The sequence below is a fragment of the Melospiza melodia genome, chromosome 1, assembly GCF_035770615.1.
Source record: "Melospiza melodia melodia isolate bMelMel2 chromosome 1, bMelMel2.pri, whole genome shotgun sequence".
In the NCBI taxonomy this organism is placed as follows: Eukaryota; Metazoa; Chordata; class Aves; order Passeriformes; family Passerellidae; genus Melospiza; species Melospiza melodia.
Window position 1 is genome coordinate 174,088,632 of NC_086194.1, and position 19,473 is coordinate 174,108,104.

A 19,473-nucleotide genomic window follows, 5' to 3' on the forward strand; every position below is an offset into this window, starting at 1 on the left:
CCATGGTGGCCGTGGTTGCCAAAGTCACCACAGTCACCACAGTGACCTCGGTGGCCTTGCCAGCCTGGTGACTCAGGGGATCCTGGAGGTAACTTCCAGGGATGTGGGGTGAGGAGGAGTTCTCTGAGGTGGAAGAAGGCTCTGGGGATGCTCCAGGGGATGCTCCTGGGGATGCTCCTGGGGAAGAAAGATGGGGGTCAGGGGGACCATGGAAGAAGTAAGGAGGTCAGGGACAGTCATAATGGTATGTCAGGGGTGACAAGATAAATGGGGACCACGAGGTGACAGGTGACAAGGTGTTGGGGGCTGTGGGGTATGGGAGCCAGTGGTGTAAGAGATTTCATGGTGGGCTTAGCAGTGACAGGGGTTAGGGGTACTCACAGAGTGTCATAGGGGTGGCAGGAGGTGACAGGGGTTCAGGGAATGCTATGGGGCTCCTGGCCCACCCACATACAGCACACAGGGCCCATCCCCACAACACTGCATTTGGTAGGGAGGGACAGGGTCAGTATAGGGACGTCCCTGTCGCTGTTGCTGTCTCTGTCCCTGGCCTTTCCTGGCAGGAATGTCCCTGTCCCTGTCCCCTCCCAGCTGAGGGGTTCCCCTCCCAGTGTCCTGTCATGGGTGTTCCTTTCCCCATGCCCACAAATGGGTGTCCGTAGATTCAGTGTCCCCATCATGGGGTGTCCCTCACCCCAAACTCTCAGTGAGTGTCCCCACAGGTGACAGGGAGTGTCCCCAAACCCCACATGTCCTGTCATGCGTGTCCACAGCCAACAGTGGCTGTACCCAAGACTGGGTTTACCTGTCCCCACACTGTCAGTGGGCGTTGCCAGCACTGGGTATCCCAGTGTTTCTCCCCAGCTGCGGGTGTCCTTGTCTACCCACACAGTGTGGGTGTCCCTGTACCCCTGTCCCACATCCTCAGTGAGTGTCATGTTCTTCTGAGCCTTGTCATGGGAGTCCCCATGCCCACAGTGAGTGTCCGCATCCCCCCAGGGTGTCCCCAGTGCTGTCACCTCACAGCAATGCGCAGTTGTATTTGCTGAAGGTCCCGACGGAGCGGAGCCAGATCCATGTCCTCTTCCCATCCCAGATGACTTGGGTGACCTGAAAGGTTTCATATGGCGGGATCAGCACCTCTCGGTTGCTAGGATCATAGGAAAAAGCCTGGATGTCTGCACCATGACACGTGTGGAGCTGGAGAATTGTGTCGGTCCCGTAATGCTGGGCAACTTCTTTGCTCGGTGATGTCGATGTGAATTGACCAAACCGGACCCTCTGGCCTTGCTGCGCCTGGAACCGGACATCACGCACACCCCGGTACACCTGGTGACACTGCCCATTCTGAGCCTGCCTCAGTGTCACCAGGGCCTGGGTCAGCAGGAAATGCAGCATTTTGAAGTGGAAGTTGTTCCGGTATTCCTGGCGGGAGCGTCCGGCCACGTGCACTGCCGCGTTGAACTCCTTGTACAGGTACTTCATTGTGTAGGCCATGACAGCAACAGCCTGGGCTGGAGATGCCAGAGGGGACACATGGGAGCCCCGCTTGCGCCACTCAGCCTCAGCCTTCACCCAGGTCTTGGCAAAGAGAGGATTCTTCTGAGACTCAAATTTGTAGAGTGCTGGTAATGCCTTGGTCATGGCAGGGCCGCAGCCCCGGTACTGGTCATCGAAGGAGTCCCTGGCCATGTCCAGGGGCACCACCTTGATGGCCACGGTGGCCACAGCCAATACCAGCAGTGCCAGGGTGTGAGCCAGGAGGGCCATGGCGGTGAGAGGCCACTAGGAGTTGGGTGGGACACTGGGGGAAAAAGAGGGACACACTGAGGGTGCAATTAGTGCACACGGGGTTACATGGGAAGGGTTCTTCTATGAGAGGCTGAGGGAATCTGGGGAAAGCCTGGAGCAGGGCTAGAGGGGGAGTGCAGGTCAGAAAACTGTAGATACATCCTGCAATGCTGATCCCAAATCCTGGGGTCATTTCAGAACTCCACAGTGTCCTTCAGACCTCCAGGATGACAATCCCACTCCCATGGTCCTATATCCCCAACCAGTGGTTTCCCCCTAGTGACTGCCAGCATCTTAAACCAAATTCTGAGGTAACTCCCTGTTCCCCCAGCAGTGACCTCCTGAATCCCATTTCTGTGACCCTTCCAATGTCGTTTCTGTGCCAACTAACCCTACTCCCAGCCCAGTATCCCTTACCCCCTAGTGTCACCCCAGACCCTCTGCAGTTCCCCAGCCCAAACCCTGGGAACAATCCCTGACATCCCCAGGGTCACCGCAGTGCTCCACCAACCCACAGTTCTAATCTCATCCTGTGTTTACCCTTCCAGTGTCACCCCAATGCTCCCCAGGAACTCATTCCTGCTCCCATATCTCATTAGACCACTTGTGACACCAGGGCCCTCAGGAACCTCATCCAAATTCCCAAAGCCACTCCCTCACCCACCCCAGTGTGCGTCTCAGCCCTCTCTCAAACCCCATTCAAGCTCCCAGTCCCGTGACACTTTTGGTGTCACCCCAGGACCCCATACCAAATCTAGGGATCAACTCCTGTCTCCAAAACCTCCTGTTGGAGCCCCCCAAGGCCCCACTCTGTGACCCCAGTCCCGTGTCCCCCCCTCATGTGTCCCCAGTGTCCCCCAGCCCCTGATACCAAAATCAGCTGGAGTGAAATCCCTGATGGAGCTGGAGGTAGCAGAAAGCTGGAATTCTTGATCAGCTTGGACTCACAGCAGATCTCTCCTGGTCCTGCAGCTCAGGGGGGACACTGCCATGGGGTATTTATCCACCACAATTATAAATATTCATTACAATCAGCTTCTTATCTCATACAGAAACAGCACTTTCTCAAGAAATAATTTGCATGCCTCCACCTTTCTCTGGAAGTTCTTTCATTGTACTGGAAGGCCATAAAAATGGGGTCTCTGGGGGCCATTTTCACTGAGTGCCCCAATATGCCAGATGACCTCACCTGGAATATTTGCTTTGAGCAGGCGCTGATCCTCCTGTGTATCCAAAAAATCCACACTGCAGTTCCTTTATCTGTTCCACCATGGGCTCCAGCCACGTTCATCCTTCATCCTCCATCCATTTTCATCCTTTTCATGCTTTTGCCAGTCAGTCTTTAAACTCTATTCAGTGCCTTCAGGGAAATTGAAACTTTCTGTTTTATTTCTATCAACTGAGACTTCAGGTGACCTGTGTGGTGCTTTTCCAAACAACTCAATCAGCCACGACTGGCCCAGGTCAATGTGGGCTGTAGAAGCAACTGCTCTCTTCATCCAAGAGGCCAGGAAATCCAATTTGGGACAAAAGTTCGTGATACATACTCTGCTCACTGTCACTGCAAGAAGATGTGGAACAAGAGTAGGAACTCGATGCGTTACAAAGAGCTCCAGAACTCTCAGTGAAAAAAAGAGCAAACATAGGAACTCACTTGCCATCTGCTTTGAGCATTGCTCATGCCCATGGAGCCATTTGGAAAGAAAAAAGTCAAATAACTACACATCGATCTCTGATTAAATATGAAGAACAAATATTGTCAGTCCTTGATAACACTCAGCTGCCCAAAGGAGTGGCCATACTACATTCCAGCGCACACCAGCTTGGGGATTGACAAATATTTGTGGGTAAATAGATTTGCAATAAAGCTGCATGAGAGGTTCCGTGACAAAGCATCCTGGTGTTAATTCCTGAGAAATGAATTTCAGCTCCAGAGGTGAGGCCTGAATAGAGTTTGACAGATTGAAAATTGGCTGCTTATCTAAAAGCCCACAATAAAGAAGGTGGTTGCTCTCAGTCGCCTCCACGTTCGTGCTGCATATCCACACTTTTACATCCATTTCTTGCTTTAGTCAGTCAGTCTTTAAACTCTACCCAGTGCCTTTAGGAGAATTGAAACTTCCTTTTCTTTCTCCTCTTTTTCCCACTGTGATGGTGATTGCAGGGGTCTTAGGATGAGGGAAGAGACAAGGATCTGACTCCATGTTTCAGAATGCTGGATTTATTATTTTATTATATATATTCTATTAAAATGATACTAAAAGAATAGATACTAAAAGGATTTCATCAGAAGGCTAGCTAAGAATAGAAAAAGAAGGAATGATAACAAAGGCTTGTGGCTTGGACAGAGAGTCTGAGCCAGCTGACTGTGATTGGCCATTAATTAGAAACAACCACATGAGACCAATCACAGATGCACCTGTTGCATTCTCAGCAGCAGATAATATTTGTTTACATTTTGTTCTTGAGGTCTCTCAGCTTCTCAGGAGAAAAAATCTTAAGGAAAGGATTTTTCAGAAAATATCATGGCCACAATCCCCCCCCTCAACACTCCAATCCTGCTCCCATTCTCCCACTGTCCCACATGCCCCAAGTTCCCCCCAGTCCCTCTCCCAGCTGCTGAGTTGCTGTCGCACCTCAATTGGTGTCCTCTATCAGATGACATCCCTCTAGGCATCTTGAGCCTGTAGGTGATCACTTGGAGGAGTGGTTGGGAAGTCACCTGGGTGACTTCCCCGGCCTTGTTGGTGTGACAGGAGAATTTCTGGACCCCCCCAAGAAAAGATCCCCCAACACCAGGAGATACCTGAGCCCATGTTGGCATGGTAGCTCAGAAATTCCATTTGCCAGTTATCATTGCCACCACTTTTAATGAAGAGATGGGACTGCCATTGGGCTAAGAAGGATTTATTGCTAAGATAACCATCAGTCTCAGAGGCCATGGGATTTTAGAGGAGCAGGCAGTCAGCCGTAACACAAAATGGTCACAAGTTCTTTGTTGCAATACACTATATACCATTCTAATCTAAAGGACATTTATTTTGCATTTCTAACCTATCGCCGTAACTCATTTCCAATGCACTGCAGATGTTTTTACTCAATGGGCTTCTAAGTCACATGCACACCTTGGCTTCTATTATAACTCATAAACTCTTCACTTACTGTATTCAATCACATTTCTGTACTATAGACCTTTCACCGTCTTACACAATACAGTTTCTTACTTACTTAAGGAATATTCTTATTCACAACTTTAGAAACATAAATTTAGGATTTTTCTACTAAATGCCTGTGTACTTTATTCCTATATCAATTCAAGTTCCTGGGGGGCACTGGAGACACTTGAGGGAGGGACATGGGACTGGGGTTGCAGACTTGGGCCATGGGGGGCTCCAGAATGACATTGTGGAGACAGGGGTTGATCCCCATATTTGAGTTGTGGTCCAGGGGTGACTCCAAAAGTGTCACAGGACTGGGAGCTTGACTAGGGTTTAGGAGAGGGCTGAGGAGGAGGCTGGGATGGGTGAGGGAGTGACTTTGGGAATTTGGGTGAGGTTCCTGAGGACCCTGGTGTCACAAGAGCTCTAAAGAGGTGTGGTAGCAGAAATGAGTTCCTGGGGAGAACTAGGGGGACATCAGAAGGCTAAACACAGGACTGGGATTCAGACTGGAGAGCGGTGGAGCACTGAGGTGACCGTGGGGATGTCAGGGATTGTTCCCAGGGTTTGGGCTGGGGAACTGCAGAGGGACTGGGGTGACACTAGGGGGGAAGGGACAAGGGACTGGGAGTGTGGTTGTGGGGCTAGTGGTCAAAGGGATAACTCTGGGGAGCACACAAAAGTCAGGTCAAGGTGGCGCAGTGTCGAAGTGGGATTGTGTTCATTGGAGACACTGCTGGTCCAGGCTCAGCTCTGCTGATTCACCCTCAGTTGTCAATTTGGGGTTGGGGATTTGAGCTGGTTTTAGCCCAATTCAGCACAAAAATCAGCACAAGACCTCTCTCAGTGCTGCCCTGATGGCCACAAATGGGGCATTGTCCCTTGGGCACATCCAGGCAGAGCATTCTGCCACATCCTGCACTTCAGGGTACCTTAAAAGGCTGGAAATTGGGATGTTCAAGAGGGCAAGGGCAGGTCCTGCCCCTGGGGAGGGACAGTAACCAGTGCCATCCCTGGCTGGTGGCACCTGCTGTAGCAGTACTGGAGATGGACCTGGGAGTCCTAGTGGCTGACTAGTGAAGCTGGCCATGTGGCCTGGGGCCAGGAGGGATCCAGGGGGCATCAGGAAGAGCAGGGCCAGGAGGTCAGGGAGTGATTGTGCCCCTCTGCCCTGCCCTGGGAGGCACATCAGGAGTGCCGTGTCCAACTCTGCCCAGTACCATGTCCTGTTCTGTCCTGCTGTGGACCCAAACCTGGTATCAGGGATGATGCTGCCTGAGCTGGGAGGTTGGGCCAGGTGCCCTCTCTTAGTCCTTCCAGCCTGACCCATGCTGGGATTTGGGGATTCTGGCAGTTGCGGCTTGGGAATTGTGCACCGTAGGGCAGCAGCGAGCGCGGGAAATCAGCAGCACTGCGCATGTGCTGCCTCCAACTGCAATTCCAGGTGCCAACAGCAGGCGGCAGCACGAGCTGCTGGTGCTGCCGAGCGCCCGCCCTGCCCCATCCTTGCCCCGGGGGCTCTGCAATGGTTTGGGATGGAGCGACCTTAAAGCCCATCTGGTGCCAGCCCTGCCATGGGCAGGGACATCTTCTCTTGAGCTGGGCTGCTCCAGGCCCTGCCCAGCCTGGCCTTCAATGCTTCCAGGAGTGGGACAGCCACAGCTTTGGTATACATGGGTAACATGATGATTTGCTCTCACAATTAAGGGATGAATATTGTTTGTACCTTGAGAGAAGTTTTGTCGATTTATGGTTATGTTATGGTGGTTTGTTTTTCAGACATACATTTTTCTCCCCATAGTTCCCTTTCCCCCTTCTCTATTGTTCCCACCATGGGGCCCTGGTTGTCCAGGTTGTCAGGGTCATGTGGAGGGAGGGCATGTATCTGTGCCCCTTGCATGGGGCAGCTGGGAAAGGGCCAAGCCTGTTGCTGGGTGGGCATGTCATGACAACCTCACCTCCAGTCAGACTTAAGAAAGGTCTCCACCAATGGACAGCATGGAAGAGGCAACTGACAGACTCTGGGATGGGTGAGTTATATAGAAGGAAAATTTTTGTATATGTATCACTACTTATGAATGTGTATTTGGCTGATGCAACACCAGGGGTATAAAAGGCAGAGGTGCCATTTTGTGGATGAGACTCTGGCTGAAGCTAATCACACCGCTTAGGATTCAAGTGGAACAACAATTTTGCTATTGAACATTTGAGCAGAAAAATTCACCTTGCCAGAGGCTTACTTGCACAAAGAAGACAGAAGTGTCCTGTAATTTTATTCATGAATAAAGGGAGAGGCAATGGGGAATTTCGTCATGAGGTCTCCCAAATCGCTGGACAATGCATCCTCCTTTTTATTCCAATTTACTGGCCATTTCGCCCTCTCCTCTTTCCTCATTGGCAGAGGTATTTGGAAGGTCCAGACTTCCCAATCCACCTACTGAATGTCCCTCTATGCACCCTGCCCTTCTGTAAAACATACACGTGAACATTGAATTGAGCTTTAATTCCACCCTGGGTGGGGAAAAATATTCATAAGCCTGTTAAGTCTTTTTTCTTCTTCTCGAAGTTCAGGAATTTGGCAGGACCTTGACTGAGCAGCAGTCCGTGTCAATGAGAATCATTTTCTGAAACTGATAGTTTCTCTGGTAACTTCCTTCTCTAGTCCCTGGCCCTATCTACCACCAGCTCCACACAATCTGTTTGTGAAGAAACATTCATCTTATTCCTTTCAGGGTTGAATTAATTGTGGTGCAGAAATAGAGTTTGGTTGTGTTTAAATCCTGAATATTTGGGAAAGCACAGTGTTTGGTCAAGAATGCAAATGAATGAATTTCCAAAGAAGTAAAGGACAGTCAGGGAGATGTTGGGGGAGAGAGGGGGTGGGGAAGATTTTTGTTTTTCTTCTTCTCTTCCTCTACTCTTTTCCCTTTTTTCCCTTTTCCTCCAGGGAAAATAGCAGTGGTGGCCTTGGTGAACATATTTTTCTGGGGGTCATGGTGGCCATGGTGATCATGGAGACCATGGTGATTGTGAGAAACAACTGCTCACTTTAAACTATTAAAGGTTAATTAAACACCAACAAACACAATAAAGGAACTGAATAAAGAAAAAAAGGCAGCACTGGGATCATGGCTGACTTCCAGACACTCATCCACAAAATGGCATCTTCGACTTTTATATACCCAGTGTTGTGTCAGCTAACCTTGGCTCTCCCAAAGTCTGCCATTTAACCCTTCTTCACTGTCCTTTGGTGAAGACCTTCTGGCAACTCAACTGGAGTGAGGTGAGGTGAGGTGAGGTGAGGTGAGGTGAGGTGAGGTGAGGTGAGGTGAGGTGAGGTGAGGTGAGGTGAGGCATGCCATGCCTTGCCAGCAACAGTCTTTCCCCATTCCCAGCTGCCCCATGCAAGGGGCACAGGTACATGTCTGGCCTCCACATGTCCCTGACAACCCCGACAACCAGGGCCATTGGTGGAAACAACACAGAGCGGGGAAAGGGGACAGTGGGGAGAACAGAGGATGTCCAAACAACAAACTACAATAACATAGCCATACAACAAGAAAACTTCTCTTAACATACAGACGAGATTCATCCCTTAATTAGAAGAGTCAATCATCATATTGCCAATCTATACCAAAACTATGGCATCCCCACTCCAGGAAGGGTTGAAGGCCAGGCTGGGGGGGCCTGGCCCAGGGGAAGATGTCCCTGCCAATGCCTGGGCTGGCACCAGATGGGCTTTAAGGTTGCTTGATCCCAAACCATTGCAGAGCCCATGAGGCTGGGATGGGGCAGGGCAGGCACTGGGCAGCGGCTGCAGCTCGTGCTGCCACCTGCTGTTGGCACCTGGAACTGCACAGCGTGGCTGAATTCCTGCTCTCGCTGCTGCCCTCCAGTGGACAATTCCCACACCACAATTCTCAGAATCCCCAAATGCCAGCATAGGTCAGGCTGGAAGGACCCAGAGTGGGCACCATTCCCAGAATGGCCCAACCTCCCAGCTCAGGTGACATTGTCCCTGAGCATGGGATTGAGTCCAGAGCAGGACATAACAAGACATGGCAGTGGGCGGAGCTGGACACAGCACTGGACGGAACTGGACACGGTACTGCTGATATGCCTCCCTGGGAAGGGCAGAGGGGCACGGTCACTCCCTCACCTCCTGGTCCTACTCTTCCTGATACCACCTAGATCCCTCCTGGTCCCAGGCCACATGGCCAGCTCCATTGGTCACCCACCAGCACCCCCAGGTCCTTCTCCAGAGCTGATCCAGCAGGTCCCCCCTGCCGGGACTGCTGACTGAGGTCTGTCCCTCCCCAGGGACAGGACCTGCCCTTGCCCTCTTGAACATCCCAATTTCCAGCCTTTAAGGTTCCCCTGAACTGCAGGATGTGGCAGGATGCTCTGCTTGCAATGTGGTCAATGGACAATGCCCCATTTGTGGCCGTCAGGGCAGCATTGAGAGAGGTTTTGTGCTGATTTTGTTTCTGAATTGGGCTAAAACCAGCCCAAATCACCAGCCTTGAATTGACAACTGAGGGTGAAGCACCAGGCTTGGCCGTTCATCACCTGAACTTGGGAATGTCCAGCCCCTACTCAGGCAGAGATTCCTCTCCCATATTCCCCCTTGGAATAAAATGTGTGTGAGGTTCATGCCCTTGGATGGGGATGCTCCCCAAGAGAGAAGGTTGTCCGAAAGATATTTTCCCACGAGTGTTACTCTGGGGAGTGACCTCAAGCCCAGCTTAAGAATTGTGACATTTTGCTGGCTGTGACAGATTTATTGAATAGAATACTTTTGATAGAATTATTTAATAGAATGGCTTTTCACAATGGTCTTGATGGCCATCCTGGCCAGGTTGGCTGTGGTAGCCTTGTGGCTGAGGGAGTCTTGATGATTATGGTGGCCATGGTTCCCACAGCGACCACAGTGAATTCGGTGGCCTTGGTGGTCCCGTGGTTCAGAGGATCCTGGTGGCCACTGCCAAGGCTGCATTGGCCAGGAGGCATCCTCGGAAGTGAAAGGTGGCCATGTGGATGCTCCCACCTGGGAGAAAAAGAAGGACATCAGGGGGAACATGTGAGAAATCAGAGGATCAGGAACAGCCATAGTGGGGTGTTGGTTGTGGCAGGTTATATGGGGGACCCTGAGGTGACAGGTGACAGGGTGTCAAGGAGGTCATGGGGTTGTTAGGGGACAGGGTTGTCCAAGGATCATGGTGGGCTTAGGGGTGACAGGGGTCAGGGGCTGCCATGGGGTTGACAGGGGTTGAGAGAGGGAGTATCAAGGAGGATCCTGGCCCCACCTGCATTCAGCACACAGGGCCTGTCCCAACAGCACTGCCTTTGGTGTGGAGGGACAGGATCAGTACAAGAGGGTCCCTGTCTCTGCCCCTGTCCCTGTCCACCACTGGCAGTGGTGTTCCTGTCCCTGTCTCCCCCCAGATGTGGGGATCTCCATCCCTGTGCCCTGTCAGGGGCCTTCTTATCCACATGCCCGCAATCAGTGTCACCAGATTTGGTGTGCCCAGCATGAGGTGTCCTGATCCCCAAACTCTTAGTGAATGTCCCCACTCCCTGTGCCCTGTCATGGGTGTCCCCTGTCCACACTTGCTGTCCCCAGCACTGGGTGTCGCTGTGGCCCCACCTACAGTGAGTGTCCACAAGACAAGGTATCCCGGTCCTTGTCCCCAGCTGTGGATGTCCTTGTCCCCCCACTCACAGTGAATAGCCCTGTCCCCCATCCGCAGTGAATGTCATTGTCCCCTGTGCCTTACTATGGGTGTCTCCATCACCCCAGGCTGTCCCTTGTGCCATCACCTCACAGCAATGCGCAGTTGTATTTGCTGTAGGTCCCGGAGGATCGGAGAGTGATCCATGCTCTCTTCCCATTCTGGGTGACTTTGGTGACCTCAAAGGTTTCGTATGGCGGGATCAGCACCTCACGGTTGCTCAGATAGAAGGAAAAAGCCTGGATGTCCACACCATGGCATGTTTGAACCTCAAATATGGTATCTGTTCCGTACTTCTGGGCAACCTCTTTGCTGAGTGATGTCGATGTGAATTGACCAAACCGGACCTTCTGACCACGACGGGCCTGGAACCGGACGTCATGCACGCCCCGGAACACCTGGCGACACTGCCCATTCTGAGCCTGCCTCAGTTTCACCAGAGCCTGGGTCAGCAGGAAATGCAGCATTTTGAAGTGGAAGTTGTTCTGGTATTCCTGGCGGGAGTGTCCAGCCGTACGCACGGCTGCGTTGAAATCCTTGTAAATGTCCTTTGTTGAGTAGGCCATGACAGCAACGGCCTGGGCTGGAGATGCCAGAGGGGACACATGGGAGCCCCGCTTGCGCCACTCAGCCTCGGCCTTCATCCAGGTCTTGGCAAAGAGAGGATTCTTCTGAGACTCAAATTTGTAGAGTGCTGGTAATGCCTTGGTCATGGCAGGGCCGCAGCCCCGGTACTGGTCATCGAAGGAGTCCTGGGCCATGTCCATGGGTACCACCTTGATGGCCACGGTGGCCACAGCCATTGCCAGCAGTGCCAGGGTGTGAGCCAGGAGGGCCATGGCGGTGAGAGGCCACTAGGAGTTGGGTGGGACACTGGGGGACAAAGAGGGACACACTGAGGGGACAATAAGAGCACACAGGGTTACATGAGAAGTGTTCCTCTATGAGGGGCTGAGGAGGGCAAATGGGATCAGTCTGGAGCAGGGCTAGAGGGGCAGCTCAGGCCAGAAGACCTGAGGATGTAACCTGGAATGCTGATCCCAAATCCTGGGGTCATTCCAGAACTCCACAGTACCCCTCAGAACCCCAGGACATCAATCCCACTCCCATGGTCCCATGTCCCCAACCACTGGTTCCCCCTAATGACCCCCAGGAACTTGACCCAAATTCTGAGGTAACTCCCTGTTCCCCCAGTAGTGAACTCCTGAATCCCATTTCTGTGACCCTTCAAATGTTGTCTCTGTGCCCACTAGCCCCCCAACCCCACTCCCAGTCTCATTTAACTTCCTGCCTGGTGTCACTCCAGCCCTCTGCAGTTTCCCAGGTCAAACCCTGGGAACAATCCCTGACATCCCCAGGGTCCCCTCAGTGCTTCACCAACTCCCAATCTGAATCCCAGTCCTGTGTTTAGCCTTCTGATGTCCCCCCAATGCTCCCCAGGAACTCATTCCTACTCCCATATCTCATTAGACCACTTGTGACACCAGGGCCCTCAGGAATCTCACCCAAAATCCCAAAGGTACCCCCTCACCCACCCCAGCATCCCCCTCAGCCCTCTCCTACAATACAGTCTAGCTCTCCATCCCATGATCCTTTTGGTGTCACCCCAGGACCTCAACCCAAATCTGGGGATCAACCCTTGTTTCCACAATGTCATGCTGGAGCTCCCCATGGCTCAGTCTGAAACCCCAGTCCCCTGTCCCTCCCTCGTGTGTCCCCAGTGTCCCCCAGCCCCTGATACCGAAATCAGCTGGAGTGAAATCCCTGATGGAGCTGGAGGTAGCAGAAAGCTGGAATTCTTGATCAGCTCGGACTCACAGCAGATCTCTCCTGGTCCTGCAGCTCAGGGGGGACATTGCCATGGGGTATTTATCCACCACAATTATAAATATTCATTACAATCAGCTTCTTATCTCATACAGAAACAGCACTTTCTCAAGAAATAATTTGCATGCCTCCACCTTTCTCTGGAAGTTCTTTCATTGTACTGGAAGGCCATAAAAATGGGGTCTCAGGGGGGCCATTTTCACTGAGTGCCCCAATATGCCAGATGGCCTCACCTGGAATATTTGCTTTGAACAGGTGCTGCTCATTCTGTAACTTCGGCAAGTTACAGGACTTGCCAGAAAAACCTCACTGGAGCTCCTTTTACATATGGGTTTCTCTATGGGCTCCAGCCGTGTTCATCCTTCATCCTCCATCCATTTGCATCCTTTTCATGCTTTTATCAGTCAGTCTTTAAGCTCTATGCAGTGCCTTCAGGGAAATTGAAACTTTCTATTTTATTTCTATCAACTGAGACTTCAGGTGACCTATGTGGTGCTTTTCCAAACAACTCAGTCAGACACAATAGGCCCAGGTCAATGTGGGCTGTAGCAGCAACTGCTCTCCTCATCCAAGAAATCAGGGAAATCCAATTTGGGACAAAATTTTGTGGTATACACTCTGCTCATCGTAACTACAAGAAGATGTGGTACAAGGGGCAGAGCTCGATATGTTACATAGAGCTCCAGAGCTCTCAGTGAGAAAAAGAGCAAACATTGGAACTCACTTGCCATCTGCTTTGAGCATTGCTCATGCCCATGGAGCCATATGGGAAGAAGGAAGTCGGTTATCAGCACACCAGTCTCTGATTAAATATAAAGAACAAATAATCTTCTTGATTCCATTCAGCTGCCCAAAGAAGTGGCCGTACTACATTCCAGTGCACACTAGCTTGGGGATTGACAAGTATTGGTGGGTAAATAGATTTGTAATAAAGCTGCACAAGAGGTTTTGCAACAAAGCATCCTGGTGTTAATTCCTGAGAAAAGAATTTCAGCCCCAGAGGTGAGGCCTGGATAGAGTTGAGAAGATTGAAAATTGCCTGCTTATCTAAAAGCCCAGTATAAAGAGGGTGGTTACCCCCCGTCACCTCCACATTTATTCTGCATATCCACATGTTTACATTCTTTTCTTGCTTTTGCCAATCAGGCATTAAACTCTACCCAGCACCTTTGGGGGAACTGAAACTTTCTATTCTTTCTGTTATTTCTCACTGCCCCAGCACCCTAATCCTGCACCCACCATCCCACAAGCCCCTGGCTGTCTCCTGTGTTGTCAACTCACAGCAATGGCTCCGTGGGCATGAACAATGCTCAAAGCAGACAGCAAGTGAGTTCCTATGCTTGTTAATTTTCTCACTTCCAATTCCAGTGCTCTTTGTAACATATCGAGCTCTGCCCCTTGTACCACATCTTCTTGCAGTTACGATGAGCAGAGTGTATACCACAAAATTTTGTCCCAAATTGGATTTCCCTGATTTCTTGGATGAGGAGAGCAGTTGCTGCTACAGCCCACATTGACCTGGGCCAGTCGTGGCTGATTGAGTTGTTTGGAAAAGCACCACACACGTCACCTGAAGTCTCAGTTGATAGAAATAAAATAGAAAGTTTCAATTTCCCTGAAGGCACTGGATAGAGCCTAAAGACTGACTGATAAAAGCATGAAAAGGATGAAAAGGATGAAAATGAAGGAAGAACGTGGCTGGAGCCCATGGAAAGACAGGTAAAGGGAACGCCAGTGAGGGGTTTTTGGCAACAAAGAATGAGCAGCACCTGTTCAAAGCAAATATTCCAGGTGAGGCCATCTGGCATATTGGGGCACTCAGTGAAAATGGCCCCCCTGAGACCCCATTTTTATGGCCTTCCAGTACAATGAAAGAACTTCCAGAGAAAGGTGGAGGCATGCAAATTATTTCTTGAGAAAGTGCTGTTTCTGTATGAGATAAGAAGCTGATTGTAATGAATATTTATAATTGTGGTGGATAAATACCCCATGGCAATGTCCCCCCTGAGCTGCAGGACCAGGAGAGATCTGCTGTGAGTCCGAGCTGATCAAGAATTCCAGCTTTCTGCTACCTCCAGCTCCATCAGGGATTTCACTCCGGTTGATTTCGGTATCAGGTGGTGGGGGACACTGGGGAGGCAGGAGGGAGGGACAGGGGACTGGGGTTGCAGACTGGGGCATGGGGGGCTCCAGCATGACATTGTGGAGACAGGGGTTGATCCCCAGATTTGGGGTCCTGGGGTGACACCAAAAGTGTCATGAGACAGGGAGGTTTAGGAGAGGGCTGAGGGAGATGCTGGGGTGGGTGAGGGAGTGGCTTTAGGAATTTGGGAGAGGTTCCTGAGAGGCCTGGTGTCACAAGTGGTCTAAAGAGTTGTGGTAGTAGGAATGAGTTTCTGGGGAGAATTGGGGGGATATCCGAAGGCTGAACAAAGCACTGAGATTTGGACTGGAGAGTTGTGGAGCACTGAGGGGACCCTGGGGATGTCAGGGATTGTTCCCAGGGTTTGGGCTGGGGAACTGCAGAGGGGCTGGGGTGATACTAGGGAGGAAGGGACACGGGACTGTGAGTGCGGTTGTGGGGTTTGTGTGCAAAGGAATGACACTGGGAGGGGGACACAAAAGTCAGGTATAGGGGGTGCATTGTTGGAGTGGGACTGGGGTCTTGCGGGACAGTGCTGGGGGAACAGAAAGTTATGCCAGAATTTGGGTCAACTTCCTGGGGCTCATTAGGAGAACACCAGTTGTAGGGGACATGGGACCTTGGCAGTGAGATTGATGTCCTGGGTTTCTGAGGGATACTGGGGATTCCAGGAATAATCTCAGGATTTGGGATCAGCATTCCAGGATGTGCCCACAGGTCTTCTGGCCTGAGCTGCCTCTCAACCCTGCTCCAGGTGGACTCCAGTTCCCGTCCACAGTCCCTCATAGAGGAACATTTCCCATGTACTCCAGTGCCACATAAGTGTCTCTTTTGTGTGTCCATATTTGTCTTCCAGTTTCCCACACTGGTCTTGGTGGACATTCACTGCCATGGTCCTCCTGGCTCACACCCTGGCACTGCTGGCAATGACTGTGGCCGCCACAGCCATCAAGGTGGTGCCCCTGGACATGGCCAGGGACTCCTTCGATGACCAGTACCGGGGCTGCGGCCCTGCCATGACCAAGGCATTGCCAGCACTCTACAAATTTGAGTTTCAGAAGAATCCTCTCTTTGCCAAGACCTGGATGAAGGCTGAGGCTGAGTGGCGCAAGCGGGGCTCCCATGTGTCCCCTTTGATGTCTCCAGGCCAGGCTGTCGCTGTCATGGCCTACACAATGAAGGACATTTACAAGGACTTCAATGCAGCCGTACACGTGGCTGGACGCTCCCGCCAGGAATACCGGAACGACTTCCACTTCAAAATGCTGCATTTCCTGCTGACCCAGGCCCTGGTGACACTGAGGCAGGCTCAGAAGGGGCAGTGTCACCAGGTGTACCGGGGTGTGCGTGACGTCCAGTTCCAGGCGCGGCAAGGCCAGAGGGTCCGCTTTGGTCAATTCACATCAACATCTCCACGTAAAGAGATTGCTCTGCACTTTGGGACAGACACGATATTCCAAGTGCAGACGTGCCATGGAGTGGATATCCGGCAGTTCTCCATGTATCCAACAGAGGAAGAGGTGCTGATCCCACCATTTGAGACCTTTCAGGTCACCCAAGTCATCTGGGATGGGAAGAGGACATGGATCTGGCTCCGCTCCGTCGGGACCTTCAGCAAATACAACTGCGCATTGCTGTGAGGTGACAGCACTGGGGACACCCTGGGGGGATGCGGACACTCACTGTGGGCATGGGGACTCCCATGACAAGGCTCAGAGGAACATGACACTCACTGGGGAGGGGGAACAGGGGTACAGGGGCACCCACACTGTGTGGGTGGACAAGGACACCCAGAGCTGGAGAGAAACACTGGGATAGCCAGTGCAGGGTACGCCCACTGACAGTGTGGGGACAGGTACACCCAGTCCTGGGGACAGCCACTGTTGGCTGGGGACACACAAGACAGGACATGTGGGGTTTGGGGACACTCCCTGTCACCTGTGGGGACACTAGCTGAGAGTTTGGGGTGAGGGACACCCCATGATGGGGACACTGAATCTACGGACACCCATTTGTGGGCATGGGAAAAGGAACACCCATGACAGGACACTGGGAGGGGAATCCCTCAGCTGGGAGGGGACAGGGACAGGGACATTCCTGCCAGGAAAGGCCAGGGACAGAGACAGAGAAAGCGACGGAGACAGAGAAATCCCCATACTCACCCTGTCCCTCCATACCAAATGCAGTGCTGTGGGGATGGGCCCTGTGCGCTGTATGTGGGTGGGCCAGGAGCACCATAGCATTCCCTGAACCCCTGTCACCCCTATGGCACTCCGTGAGTCGCCCTAACCCCTGTCACTGCTAAGCCCACCATGAAATCTCTTACACCCCTGGCCCCCATACCCCACAGCCCCCAAAACCTCATCACCTGTCACCTCATGGTCCCCTCTATCTTGTCACCCCTGACATACCTTTATGACTGTCCCTGACCTTACTCCTTCCCTGGTCCCCCTGAGCACCCTCTTTTATTCCCAGGAGCATCCCCAGGAGCACCCCCAGAGCCGCCTTCCACCTCAGAGATCTCCTCCTCACCCCACATCCCAGGAAGTTGCCACCAGGATCCTCTGAGCCGCAAGGCTGGCAAGACCCCCGAGGTCACTGTGGTGACTGTGGTGACTGTGGCCACCATGGCCACCATAGATGCCAAGATCACTGTCATTGCTGTGGCCACCACAATCAGCAAGATCACCAAGACTCCCATGGAAATAAGACCCCCAAAGTTACCAAGGCCACCACAGCCACTCTGGTCCCCATGACCACTATAAACCACCAAGGACACTGTGACCACCATGATCACCAAGACTCCCTGAGCCACAAGGATACCACAGCCACTGTGACCACTATGACCACCAAGGCCTTTGTTCAAAGGAATTCTATTAAATAATGCCATCATAACAATTCCATTAAATAAATCTGTCACAGCCAGCCAAAAGTGATTATTCTTAAGCAGGACTTGATGTCATTCCCCACACCAGCACTCACGAGAATTTCTCTTTCACTCAGCTTCAAGGAGGATCCTTAGGGAACATCCCCTTTCCAAAAGTGGAACATCAAAGACATTTCATTGCAAGCAGAAATAGGGGAGAGGAATCCCTGTCTTAGAGGGGACTGGACATTCCCAGGGTCTGCTGATGAATAGCCAGGCCCAGGTCTGGTGCTTCAGCATCAGTTGTCAATTCAGAGTTGATGATTTGGGCTGGTTTTAGCACAATTCAGCACCAAAATCAGCACCAGACCCCTCCCAATCCAGCCCTGATGGCAACAAATGGGGCATTGATTCTTGGTCACATTCCAGGCAGAGCATCCTACCACATCCTGCTGTTCATGGAGACCTTAAAGGCTGGAAATTGGAAGGCTGAAGAGGGCAAGGACAGGTCCTGTCCCGGGGGAGGGACAGTCCCTAGTTCCAGTCCAGGCTGGGGGAGACATACTGGAGCATATCTGGAGAAGGACATGGGGTTGCTTGTGGGTGACCGGTGGAGCTGGCTGTGTGGCCTGGGGCCAAGAGGGATCTAGGGGACTTCAGGAGGTGCGGGGCCAGGAGGTCAGGAAGTGATTGTGCCCCTCTGCCCTGCCCAGTGAGGCACATCAGGATTGCTGTGTCCAGCTCTGTCTAGTGCCATGTCCAGTTCTGGGCTGCTCTGGATCCATTCGTGGTCTCTGGGATAATGCTGGCTGAGCTGGGAGGTTGGGCCAGGTGCACACTCTGTGTCCTTCGTGTCTCATCCTTTCTGGGATTTGGGGATTCTGGCGGTTGCAGTTCAGGAATTGTCCACCGGAGGACAGCAGTGAGCGTGGGAATTCAGTTGCACTGTGCAGTTCCAGGTGCCAACAGCAGGCGGCAGCACGAGCTGCTGGCGCTGCCAAGGGCCTGCCCTGCTCCATGCTGGCCCCGGGGGCTCTGCAATGGTTTGGGATGGAGAACCCTTAAAGCCCGTTCGGTGCCAGCCCAGGCATTGGCAGGGACATCTTCCCCTGGGCCAGGCTGCTCCAGGCCCTGCCCAGCCTGGCCTTGGACATGGCCAGGGATGGGGCAGCCACAGCTTCTCTGGGCAGCCTCTGCCGGGGCATCACCACTGTCACTGGGAAGGATTTTATAGCAAAGGTGGGTTGTGAAAAATGACTAGATGAATTGGATTCTTTTTCGGGAGAAATTGTTGTCAATGTCTTCAAAATGGATCTTGATGGCTCCACAAAAATGAAGTTTGTCACTGAACCCTGGTGCTTTGACCAGAAAGTTTTTACTCCAGAACTTGGAGAGAGAAACCCCACAGGGAATATGGCTGTGGAAACTCTGTCCCTTTATTTGAATTGAGTTTCAAGACTATTTTGTGAACACTTAGCTTTTCATAGTGTGGCTTTTCCCCACATGCTGAAGGTGCTGGTTAGAGCCTAAAGTCTGACTGGCAAAAATTATAAAAGGATGTAAAAGTATTTACACAGGACAATTAAAGTGGCTGGAAGCAGTGTTCAAAGAGATAAAGGGAAGTCTGGCCCAGGGGAAGATGTCCCTGCCCATGGCAGGGCTGGCACCGGACGGGCTTTAAGGGTTCTCCATCCCAAACCATTGCAGAGCCCCCTGGGGCCGAGATGGGGGGGGGGGGGGGGTGCAGGCACTCAGCAGCGCCAGCAGGGCCAGCAGCTCGTGCTGCCACCTGCTGTTGGCACCTGGAACTGCAGCTGGGGGCGGTGCATGCACAGTGCTGCTGATTTCCCACACTCGCTGCTGCCCTCCGGTGGACAATTCCTGAACCACAACTCCCAGAATCCCCAAATCCCAGCATGGGTCGGGCTGGAAGGACCCAGAGTGGGCACCTGGCCC

At 52.2% G+C, this 19,473-nt stretch overlaps 3 protein-coding genes across 3 annotated transcripts; 1 reads left to right on the forward strand and 2 right to left on the reverse strand.

Annotated features, from left to right (window-relative positions):
- Positions 1-983: 983 nt before the first annotated feature.
- LOC134431067 (NAD(P)(+)--arginine ADP-ribosyltransferase 2-like) lies at positions 984-2,061 on the reverse strand. Its single transcript, XM_063179054.1, has one exon. The coding sequence runs from the start codon at positions 1,768-1,770 to the stop codon at positions 1,021-1,023; it is 750 nt and encodes a 249-aa protein (XP_063035124.1). The 5' UTR covers positions 1,771-2,061; the 3' UTR covers positions 984-1,020.
- An 8,709-nt stretch (positions 2,062-10,770) lies between these two features.
- Positions 10,771-11,520, reverse strand: LOC134418354 (NAD(P)(+)--arginine ADP-ribosyltransferase 2-like). The gene has a single exon (XM_063156566.1). It carries the CDS (start codon positions 11,518-11,520, stop codon positions 10,771-10,773), a length of 750 nt encoding a protein of 249 aa, XP_063012636.1.
- A 4,021-nt stretch (positions 11,521-15,541) lies between these two features.
- On the forward strand, positions 15,542-16,328 carry LOC134431077 (NAD(P)(+)--arginine ADP-ribosyltransferase 2-like). The gene has a single exon (XM_063179065.1). The coding sequence runs from the start codon at positions 15,542-15,544 to the stop codon at positions 16,289-16,291; it is 750 nt and encodes a 249-aa protein (XP_063035135.1). The 3' UTR covers positions 16,292-16,328.
- Positions 16,329-19,473: the final 3,145 nt, after the last annotated feature.